At 24.9% G+C, this 11,046-nt stretch overlaps 5 protein-coding genes across 5 annotated transcripts; 1 reads left to right on the top strand and 4 right to left on the bottom strand.

Annotated features, from left to right (window-relative positions):
* Nucleotides 1–765: 765 nt before the first annotated feature.
* ENU1_182280 (BRCA1 C Terminus (BRCT) domain containing protein) lies at nucleotides 766–2,067 on the bottom strand (the record flags this gene model as incomplete). Its single annotated transcript, XM_008861523.1, has 1 exon — nucleotides 766–2,067. The coding sequence occupies one exon, from the start codon at nucleotides 2,065–2,067 to the stop codon at nucleotides 766–768; it is 1,302 nt and encodes a 433-aa protein (XP_008859745.1).
* Nucleotides 2,068–2,234: 167 nt separating this feature from the next.
* ENU1_182270 (1,4-alpha-glucan branching enzyme, putative) lies at nucleotides 2,235–4,277 on the bottom strand (the record flags this gene model as incomplete). Its single annotated transcript, XM_008861522.1, has 1 exon — nucleotides 2,235–4,277. The coding sequence occupies one exon, from the start codon at nucleotides 4,275–4,277 to the stop codon at nucleotides 2,235–2,237; it is 2,043 nt and encodes a 680-aa protein (XP_008859744.1).
* A 503-nt stretch (nucleotides 4,278–4,780) lies between these two features.
* Nucleotides 4,781–5,860, bottom strand: ENU1_182260 (UV excision repair protein RAD23, putative; the record flags this gene model as incomplete). Its single annotated transcript, XM_008861521.1, has 1 exon — nucleotides 4,781–5,860. The coding sequence occupies one exon, from the start codon at nucleotides 5,858–5,860 to the stop codon at nucleotides 4,781–4,783; it is 1,080 nt and encodes a 359-aa protein (XP_008859743.1).
* A 222-nt stretch (nucleotides 5,861–6,082) lies between these two features.
* On the top strand, nucleotides 6,083–9,664 carry ENU1_182250 (CPSF A subunit region protein, putative; the record flags this gene model as incomplete). Its single annotated transcript, XM_008861520.1, has 4 exons — nucleotides 6,083–6,531; nucleotides 6,600–6,725; nucleotides 6,787–7,514; nucleotides 8,457–9,664. The coding sequence occupies 4 exons, from the start codon at nucleotides 6,083–6,085 to the stop codon at nucleotides 9,662–9,664; spliced, it is 2,511 nt and encodes an 836-aa protein (XP_008859742.1).
* An 84-nt stretch (nucleotides 9,665–9,748) lies between these two features.
* Nucleotides 9,749–10,561, bottom strand: ENU1_182240 (inositol hexakisphosphate kinase, putative; the record flags this gene model as incomplete). Its single annotated transcript, XM_008861519.1, has 1 exon — nucleotides 9,749–10,561. One exon carries the CDS (start codon nucleotides 10,559–10,561, stop codon nucleotides 9,749–9,751), a length of 813 nt encoding a protein of 270 aa, XP_008859741.1.
* Between the last annotated feature and the right edge of the window lie 485 nt (nucleotides 10,562–11,046).

The raw sequence follows: 11,046 nt of genomic DNA, 5'->3' as shown, positions 1-11,046 counted from the left end.
ATTAGACATAAATTAGTTGTTAAAGGTTCTCCTATCATATTAACATAACAATTAAATCAAAAACATTGTTAAATAAATAATTTTTTACCCAATTTTTTATTTTTAATTAACTATACTTTTTTGTTTATGTTTAAAAGTAATACGACAAATTCATCTCTGTTATTTTATTTAGTCACAAACCTTTATTCTATTACTGTTGTTCATTGTAACTAAAATACACTTCTTTCAACGAAAATTGTACCTTTTTGATAAAAAAATAAACCAGAATAACGAATTTGTAATTTTGGGTTTTTATTTAATGAACATTAAATCCTTTTATCTTACAATAATATCTTTAAAACAAAACTTATTAATTTAGACTATTAAATTTCTTATTTTTTGAATAAAATTTAATAGAATTATCATTTCTAATAAAAAACCATTTGACTCTTATAAACAAAACCAATTAGAATTAACAACCTAATTTGATGTAAATTTAAATGAGAAGTTTTATATTAAATAAGTTAATAAATAAATCAATAATATTATCAAAATTTAAACATTTAAATTTTATGAATATTAAAATTCATAATTTATTTAAACTAATATCTTTTTACATTATTACTTTAATCGTTTCTTAGGAATTTGATTTTGATTTTTCATAATGATATTCTATTAAATTATAACGTATTTTCATTTAATACATTTTATTTAACAATATAAAGTCATTAACATTAATTAAAATTAAAATTTAGTTAATAACAAAACAAATTAGACTCTAAATATTTAAATTGCAAGAGGGATTTTAGTTAATACACATTTACTTGGAATACTTCCATCTGTTAAAACTGTTTTAGGAAGTGGTAATGATTTGAGAAATTCTTCTTTAGTAAATACATGTTTTCCTTGAACATCTTCTTTCTTTCCTATAAGACAAATATCCGCAAGTTCTGGTTGTTGTTCAACTTCTATTTGACCAAACCTTACTAAAGTTTCCCATATTTCCATTCCTGTTTGATCTCTAGTGAATAGTTCAGTAGCAAATACTTTTTTTCCTTTGAATAAATTAAATTTTTGAAATCCATATTTAAATTCATCTTTTTTCATTCCATTAATAATCCAATTCTTTGAAACAACCCATTTTCCTTCAATAAGAGCTTTAATACTTGTCATAGTAAGTTTTGAAGATACAACGACATGAGTAACTTTATTAGAATAATTTACAGATATTTCAAATCCTTTTTTCATAACTTCTTCACTTAAAGATTCTCTTGTTTCTTTTGATATTCCAGAGAGATGAATAATAACTTTTGGACTATTTAAAAAATCTGGTTGTTTAAATAAAGCCAATCTCACTGGTGATGTCTTTAGTTCATTCTCTGATAATATAAATTCTTCTTTATTATTTGTTTCTTCTTCTTTAATTGGTTCATTTATTGAAATTGTATCAATATAACTTGTTTCAATTACACTTTTTCTTTCATTTATTTGACAATTTACTTTTTCAATTGATTTTTTCATTTCTTCAAATTTATAATTCATATCATCAAGTTTCTTATTATATTCTTCCATATATCTTTGTGTAGTAATTTCATTTTGTGCTGTTTCTAATTGTTTAAGAAGAATAGATATTTGTTGTCTTGCCATTACTATTTCATTAACAATATTATCTCGTTCTTTTTGAAAAATATCAATTTGTTGGTCTCGATGTTTTATTTGGGTTCTAAGATCATCTAATTGATTTGTATGTGTTTGTTCTAAAAGATATATTTGTTGTCTTAATTGTCTAATAAGAGCTTCATTTTCTTCTTTTTCTCTTTTAAGCAATACATTTTCTTCTTTTATTTGATGTACATTTTCTTCTTTTTTTTCGACGACTTCATGTTCTTTCTTTACTTCATCTAATTTATCAATTGTCTGTTGAAGAACATTTCTTAACTCATCATTCTCTTTTGTTAAAATACTTATTTTATCCATTAGTCCTTGAAGAACAGGTGTCATCTGTTGCATATTATCATCCATTTCTTTATTTGCTTGAACTAATGCATCAATAAATGCCTGAGTTGATTGGAATGAATTTCTTTCCATTTCATTTTAACAGTTTTTTGTTTCTTTTTTATTTTATTTTTTTTTATTTATTTTAAGAATAATTCCTCATTTTTTTTTTGAATAAATGTTTTATGAAACAAAGAATAAAATATTAATTATAAACTATATATTAAAATTATAATTCTTTATTTGAATTTTAAATTGAATTAATTTATTTTTGTTAAAACAAGAGCAACTCTGCAAGGAATATAAATTTGAATTTGATTTGGTAATCCATCACATTCAATTGGTTGAGAGACATATTCTTGAGAAGTAATTCTATCATATCCTCCAAATTCTGATGAATCAGAATTTAATATGATTTTATATGTTCCTGGTTCTTTTACTCCAATTCCATATCCTGTAAAACTCTTTTCATAATGGAAATTAAAAATTCCAATAACTTCACCTCTTTGGAAAGCTAAAACATGATCACCTTCATTATGTTTTGAAATATAAGCATTTGGTTTATTTAACCATGGATAATGTTCTTCTAAATGAAGCATTTCTCTCTCAAAAGCCAATAAAAATTTATATCTTAACAAATGGTCTTCAACCAAATTATATTGTCTTCTACAATAATGGAATGAATCGCCATTTCCTTCTCTTGGGAAATCAAGCCATTCGGGATGTCCAAATTCATTTCCCATAAATGTCAAATATCCTTCTCCTCCTAACATACATGTTACTAATCGAATCATTTTATGTAAAGCAATTCCTCTATCAATAACTAATGATGGTTGCCATAAACATGACATTCCAGTGTACATTTCTTTATCCATTAACCAAAATGAAATAGTTTTATCTCCAACCAATGCTTGATCATGACACTCTGCATAAGCAATAGCTTTTTCTTTCCATCTTCTATTATTTAATACAAACCCAATATGGTTTACATTCCAATCTTCATCTTTCTTTGTTTTTAAATATTCTATCCAAAGATCTGGACATGACATAGCAAGTCTATAATCAAATCCAATTCCTCCATCCTCAAATGTTCTACATAATCCTGCATATCCTGATACATCTTCTGCTATAGTAACACAATTCATACTTTTTCTATGAACAAGAATATTAACTAATGACAAATAAGTTAATGCATCTTCATTTGCATTTGGACCAAAATAATGTGCATAATCAAAAGTATGTGCTCCAACACCATGATGAGTATAAATCATAGAAGTTACTCCATCAAATCTAAATCCATCAAATCCAAATTCTTCTGCATAATACTTAACATTAGACAATAAAAATCTTAATGTTTCATAATTGTTGTAATTAAATAATCTTGATCCCCATAATGGATGTTTTCCTTGATCTCCTGGAAGTAAATAATGTCCATCACTTCCATCAAACATATTAATTCCATCAACTACATTTGCAGAAGTATGTGAATGAACAATATCTAATAATACAATAATTCCTTCTTTATGACATTCATCAATTAAATGTTTTAATGCATCAGGTGTTCCAAATCGTGATGATGTTGCAAAGAAATTTGTAACTTGATATCCAAAAGATGCATAGTATGGATGTTCCATAATAGCCATTAATTGAATAGCATTATATCCAACTTTTTTACAATATGGAACAATTCTTTCTCTAAATTCATCATAACTTGCTATTTTCTTTTCTGGTGTACAAATTCCAACATGACTCTCATATATTTTTAATGCACTTGGAATTTTTGGTTTTGGTGATGTAGGAGTATATGGATGTTCTGGATTATAAACAACAGCTTCCATTGATGATGTTTTAGGATTAAGAACACAATATCTATGATATGTAGGAATTCTGTCTAATCGTTCTCCAGAATATGTGATACCAAATACTTTTATTTTACTTAAATGTTTAATTTTAGATTCTCCATTTTCATCTGGAATAAACCCATTGTGTGTTCCAAATTCATCACGAGTTAATTTAATAGCTGTGGCTCTATCCCAATTATTAAAATCTCCAAATAAATACATTTCCTTAAAATTAGGTGCCCATTCTCTAATACTCCATCCTTCTACTTCTTTTCCATTTTCTTTTTGTATTGTTCTATTTAATCCATATCGTTTATATGAATTAGCAAATTCTTCTAATGATCCTTCATTATGTTCTATTTTTGAAAGAACATCAAGTGTTTTCTTTTGTCTTCCATAAATTGTTGCAGCAAATGGTTCAAGATATGGATCATCTACAATCATTTGTAATTTTGTTGACATCTTTAAATTATTTATGTTTATTATTTTCTAGATTTAATTAAATAGTTAGTGTCTATTCATATCCTTTTCTTTTTTCTTTTTTTTAAGTTATATCCTACTGTAATCATTCGTTAATCTGCGGTTCTTATCCTAAACATTAATTACTCTCTTTGACCGTTTAATAAAATCTTTTGAAACTAAAGGCAGTTTACTCTTTGGTTAAAGAACTTTATCTTTTTACAAAAAAATTCACATTTTATTTTTCCTTTATTAACCAAATATTTGTTAGTATTTCTACAAATTACTTACGTGCCTCTCTTTTCAAAAAATTGACATAGTGAAATTAAAAATCACAAATCAAAGAAAACGAAAATTCATTGCGAATTTTCATAGAACTATAAAAACTGAACTAATAATATATAATATTAATTTACTATTTTTTATTAAAAATAAAAAAGTTTGATGTTTCTCTTCATTTATAGTTCTTTTTAATATATTTTTTAATCACAAATCAAATCAATCAATTAATAACCTCTTTCAAATAAGTAGTTAGCAGCAACTTCTTTATTTTTATTGCTTACAATATATGCCTCAGTTGCCACAGAACGTGAAAAACCTAATTCCATTAAATCAGTAATATTCTTTTGATCTTCTGAACTTAAATTTTCTTTTTTTGGTAAATTAGATTTTTGTTGATCACTTTTTGGTGCTTTTGGAGGTTTTGAATCAGTTGTTGAGAGTTGACCTTCTTCACTCATTTCATCTTCAGAGTTTAAAGACATTGATCCTTCTTCACTCATTTGATTATTTACATCTAATAGTTGGTCAACTTCTTCTCTACTTAATGCACCTGATTGAATAAGTTGTTCTATTTCTTCTGGTGAAAGATTATCTCCAAAAACTCCTAACCCATCATCATCTATATCTTCTCCTATTTGAAGGTTTTGAAGTACATAATTCATTGCTAGTTCTGGATCTTCTCTCATTTGTTCTGCCAATTCTGGATCTTCTTCTTCAACTTCATCAATAATTTCATCTAATTCTTCTGGAGTAATTTGAATTTCAATTGGAGGTTCTTGGACCATTTCATTTTGAGTTTCTTCTGTTGGTTGAAACACATCAAAATTTTCAAGTGGATTTCCTTTTAATTCTGAAAGAGCTTTTTCTTTATCATTATTAGATTTTTTAAGAGCATCCCTAATATGTTCTTCATCATATCCTTGATTTTTTAATTCTATAACCAAATTTTCATCAATAACAATATCGCTTTCTTTTTTCGTTGGTACTTCTGGATTAACTAATGGTTTCTTTTCATTTAGAATAGGTTTATGGATTTTCTTTTCATCATTAGAAGATTCAGTAATATTAGCTTTTGATGGCTTTTTCATAATTATCATCACAACGTGTTCTCCTTCAGCATACCCAATTTTGTCTAATGTCTCATCATTATTTTTTAACATTTTTGATTTAAAACAGAGGGCAATTGAAGAAATTTCTATTCCTTCTTGTTTTGAAATTAATTCTTTTAAATAGCCAATAGTGGACGTTGGTTCAACATCAAATGTGAATATTTTCTTTGAGATAGTTGTCACAGTTATTTTCATAAATTAATTAATGAACTTTGTTTCTTTTTCTTCTTTTTAGTTTTTGGATTGATTATTTATTTATAGAATAGGGTTCATTAAAATACACATTTTTTATTGTTAGTTTCAGTAATTTCTCCTAAGATTTTAACAAAACTAAAGACTCATCAAAATTAAAAAAAATGAGATATAAAACATAAAAAAACATAAAAAACAAATCAAAAAAAAACAAATTAAATTTAAATGACTTGGTTGCTTCATGAAACAGTTGTCAATCCACAAGGAGTTGAACATTCTATAATTGCTAAATTTACTGGTAAATATGAACAATTAATCACAAGTATTCGTAATCAATTTGTGTGTTATGATATTACTCCTCAAGGACTTCAAGTTCGTTGTAAAGAAGTTACTGAAGCAAATATTATTCAAATAGGAAATGTAGAAGTGAACCATGTAATGATGCTAGTTTTATTATTTAAAGAAGCTAAAGTGTCAGTACTAAGATATGATGAAACAAATAATAAATTTGTTATTCATTCTTTACATTGTTTTGAACTTCCTCTTAAAAGAATGCAAGAAGGATTAACGCCAACAACATATACTGATCCAAGGCTCTTAATTGATAAACGAGGGAGATGTATTAGTTTAATTTGTTATGATAGATTAATGTGGGTTATTCCATTAGGACTTGAGTTTGTTGTATTATTTTTTTTTGAGAATAAAATTATAAATTATAATAAAAGACATTAATAATTATTAGTAAAACATCATATTCTATTAACTTAGAGAAATTTGGGATTAATAGAATTATTGACTGTATTGTTTTAGATGGGTATGATTTACCGTCAGTAGCTTTTCTTCATATGAAAATACCAACATGGGAAGGGTTTGTTAATAGTGTTATTAATTAAAAGAAGGGTTTGTTAATAGTTTTATTAATTAAATAGACGAATAGTAAATACAGGAGAAACAACTAATGAGATTATTATATTATCATTAGAACCAGATGTCATTCATGAAAGGCAAGATATTGTTGCAACAATATCATATCAATTTTCATATGTTCCTTATAATGCATTACAAATTGTAGATTGTTATCCAACAAATGGACTTCTTATATTAACAGTAAATAGTATTATTTATTTATCAACAACATCGTTTGAGTCATTCATTCTTCCTTTTGGAAAGTTTTTTGTAATACCAAAAAATATAAATGGACCATTATCTTCATTCCAAATTCTTCAAATGCAAACAAAAATTATGAACTCAGTTAAATCAATATTTAAATTAACAAATCATCTTTATATTATATTTTCTATGAATGGAGAAAGTTATTATGTTCATTTACTTTCTATTGCAAATAGAATTTGTGATGTAATTATTACTAATTCTCCATATAAATATCATCCAACTACTTTTACTATTTCTTCAAATCATTTATTTATTGGAAGTACAGTTCATGATAGTTATATTTATAATTATGAAATTGTTGAATACGGAAAAGGTAAACAACATGAAATATCTCAACATATTAACCAAGAAATTCGTTCAAAAAATTTATTATTTAGACATAATGAAATGGAAGAAGAATATCCTTTCGATGAACCACAACCAGTTTCTATTCCACAAGAATTAACAGTTGAATTCCCACAATTAGATTATATTGTTTCTATTTGTAATGTACATGAATATACTTTATTAGAAGAAGAAAATAATATGATTTCTATTGTTTTATGTTGTGGGATACAACCATTTAGTAAAATTGTTAAATTATCAAGAAGTATTCAACCTGAAAATATTATGGGAGTTAAAGAATCAGAATGTTTTTATAAAAATGATAATATTGAAGTAAATAAAAATGGAATATTTTTAAATTCAATAAATATTTGTTCTACCGAAATTCTTGGAAGTATTAAAAGAGTTAAAAAAGAAGATGATTATTTAATTATTGAACAAAGTGATTCTAAATGGTGTGTTTTTGATATTAATAAAAAAGAAATTATAATAAAAGAAGAAGGTATTAATGAATTATCTTTTCTTCCTTCTTCTAATGAAATGGAAGAAGAAGGAGAAGGAAATAATTTTATTAAATTAAAAGATGGAAAAGTATATAAAGGAGAAATGGTGTTAGAAGGAATTGGAGAAAGAATTAGTCAATGGGTAAAAGAAGAAACAAAAAAAGGAAAAGAAGTAGTGGATATTGAGTGTGTATCAATTATAGAAGGAAAAATTGATTTAATAATAATAACAAAAGAAGGAATTTTATGTTATTATAGATCAATGAATGATAAAGGGAAATTTGAAAGATTAAAAGTTGAAGCACCTCAAACATTTAATTGTAGTATTAAACCACATATTAATAGGATAGAAATAAATAATAAAAAGCATTATTTAATTAATGGAAATTGTTCATATTTTATTGAATATAATTATTATTATCCAATAGTTATTCCATTTAGTATTAAAGTAATAAAAGAAGTAATAGTTTTAAATAATTTTACTTGCTATTTAGACACAGATGATGGTAAATTAATTGTTAAATTAAATAAACAAAATATTGATAAATATCCACTTCCATTTACTAGAATTGATATTCAAGGAACACCACATCATTTAGTATCATATAAAAATAAATTATTTGTTACTGTATCATTTACTACTGTATTAGATACACCTGATTGTCCACCTCAATTACCTCATTCAAGTAATAATCAACAAGAAGAACCACCAGTATTAGAAGCACAACCATTAAATTCAGATGTATTATTAGAACGTTATAGAATAATAAATTTAACAACCAATGATTATTATGAATTTAAAAAAGGTCAATTCATTTGTACAGCAAAATTATTAAAATTTAAAGTTGGAAAACAACTTAAAAATTATTTAGTTGTTGGAGTTAATAAACAAACAACAGAAGATAATCCTGTTAAAGGAAAAACATATATTTTTAATATAGAAAATCAAATTCAATTAATTAATAAAATTGGAGATGGAAAAAAGTCAGTTCATGCCGTTAATGAAATAGGTGGATTTCTTGCCGTAGCATCAGGAAATGAATTAGAATTAATTGAACGTGTAGATGAAACAAGATGGATAAAGAAATGTTTTAGTGATATTTCTATATTAATTAATTCAATTGAATATCTTCCATTAAAGGTAATGGAAAGAGGAAATGAAAAAGAATGTTATTTAATATTATTAAGTGATTTTTATAGATCAGTAGTATTATTATTATTTAAACCATATGACTATACTGTTATACCCCTTGGTAAAGATGCAAGAAATATTCATTGCATTGATTCAACTTTTATAATAACAAAAGATTATTTCTCAGTACTTGAATTTGATTCTGAACAAAATTTAAGTTTATTAAATTATAGTTCAGCTGCAACAGAACAATTGTCAATATTTGAAATTGATGCTACATTTAATCTTGGAATGAATTTATTAAAATTTACAAGACTATGGAATGGAAAAGGTTATATTTATATGTATGTAACTGTTGAAGGAAGTGTTGGTTATATTTCAGTTGTTGAAGAAAAAATATATCAAGTATTAAGACAAATTAATATAAAAATGAATAGAGAACCATGGCATTTTGCAGGAACAAATGCAGAAGAGTATAGATTTGAAAAAGGATATGGAATGGGATTTGGAACAAGAAAGCATGTATTTTTAGATGGAGATATGTTAAAACAATTTAGATTATTAAATGAAGAACAACAAAAAAGAGTCTGTTTAAGAAATACATCAATTAATGATGTATTTAAATTACTTTCAACAGGACTACAATACAATACATTTTTACAATATAATAATTGAATATTATTGAATTATTATTTAATTAAATTAATTTACTTTTAAATTCTTAAAAAAGAATTTAAATTAATTTTTTTTTAATTGAATTTAAAGAGATTTAAATTCAATTTCAATATCTTCTAATATTGATTTTAGATTATTTAAACCAAAGAGAAAACCATCTTCAACAGTACATTCTTCCTCAGTTAAAATCCAATTATGAGCAAAGTCAATCATTTTACAATTATATTTTTTATCTTCTAATGTTGTTGTACTGTCATAAACAAATAATACAGAACTACTAAACATTTTATATTCTCTTTTTTTCATTACTTCAATCATTTTATCAAGTTGTGAAATAAAATATGGAACAAGTTCTTTTCTATATTTCTTTCCATCATTAAAAAATAACTTAATATATTCTTTTAATGAGTCCCTTGTATTTACTTCATGTGTACATAAATATCGTGAATATAATATCGGTTTTTCTTCTCCTACATTTCTTTCCATTCCACTAAACCTAACACCAAGTGAAGTAGTTGTAGATGTTGAGTCAACAACTAATCTTTTTTTCATTTTACTTGATGCTGTTTCTGGGTCCCATGTTTGTGTTCCAATTTTTAAATCAAGTACAAATGGTCGTTTGTATTGATACATTAAATTTTCCATTCTAATAAATTCAAGTTCTCCAAATCCAAATTCATGTAATTCAACTCCATAAAATTTTGGTATAATTCCTGTCCCCGTCCATTCTTTATCATCTTTAATATGTAAATAAAAATCTCGTTCTCTATGAGACAAACATGGCTTTAAAAGATATTTTCCATCTGGATGAAGTTGTTGTGGTCCTCCATGACCTCCAGCTTGAACCCATTGGGACTTCTTTGTACTCATGTGTTCTCTTTTTATTTTTGTGTTCATCTTTTTATTTTTTTGGAATAGTATTAATTATAATATTATTATTATTTTTATCTACTTTTTTATTATTTTTATAGTTCTATCATTATATTTTGGAAAAATATTAGGGTTGTTATTAACTTCTCTTATTTTTTTCATAAAAATTATAATATTTGTCTTTTTTATGCAACTTTTCTTATCTTTCTTCTTTTACTCTTTTTTTTAACTTATTTTTACTTCATTAATACTTCTATCTGGTTTTTTAATTTGGAATTAAAAGAAATGGAGTTTTAAGAATCATTACAAAAAATTAAACAAAACAAAAACCATTATTGGATAGAAAATTTCATTTAATAACAAAAATTAGGATATAAAAATAAACATGAGTCTTATTGTCTCATTAATTTACAACACCACAAAATTTTATCATAAAACAATTACCAACATTAACTACTTTATAACTATTATCATATGAGTAAATGCGTCATTGGTTCATTATTCATTTATCT

This window comes from Entamoeba nuttalli (assembly GCF_000257125.1).
Source record: "Entamoeba nuttalli P19 unplaced genomic scaffold asmbl_8251, whole genome shotgun sequence".
NCBI lineage: Eukaryota > Evosea > Mastigamoebida > Endamoebidae > Entamoeba > Entamoeba nuttalli.
Note: the sequence above shows the minus strand (reverse complement) of the source record. Positions and strands in the feature narration are given on the sequence as shown.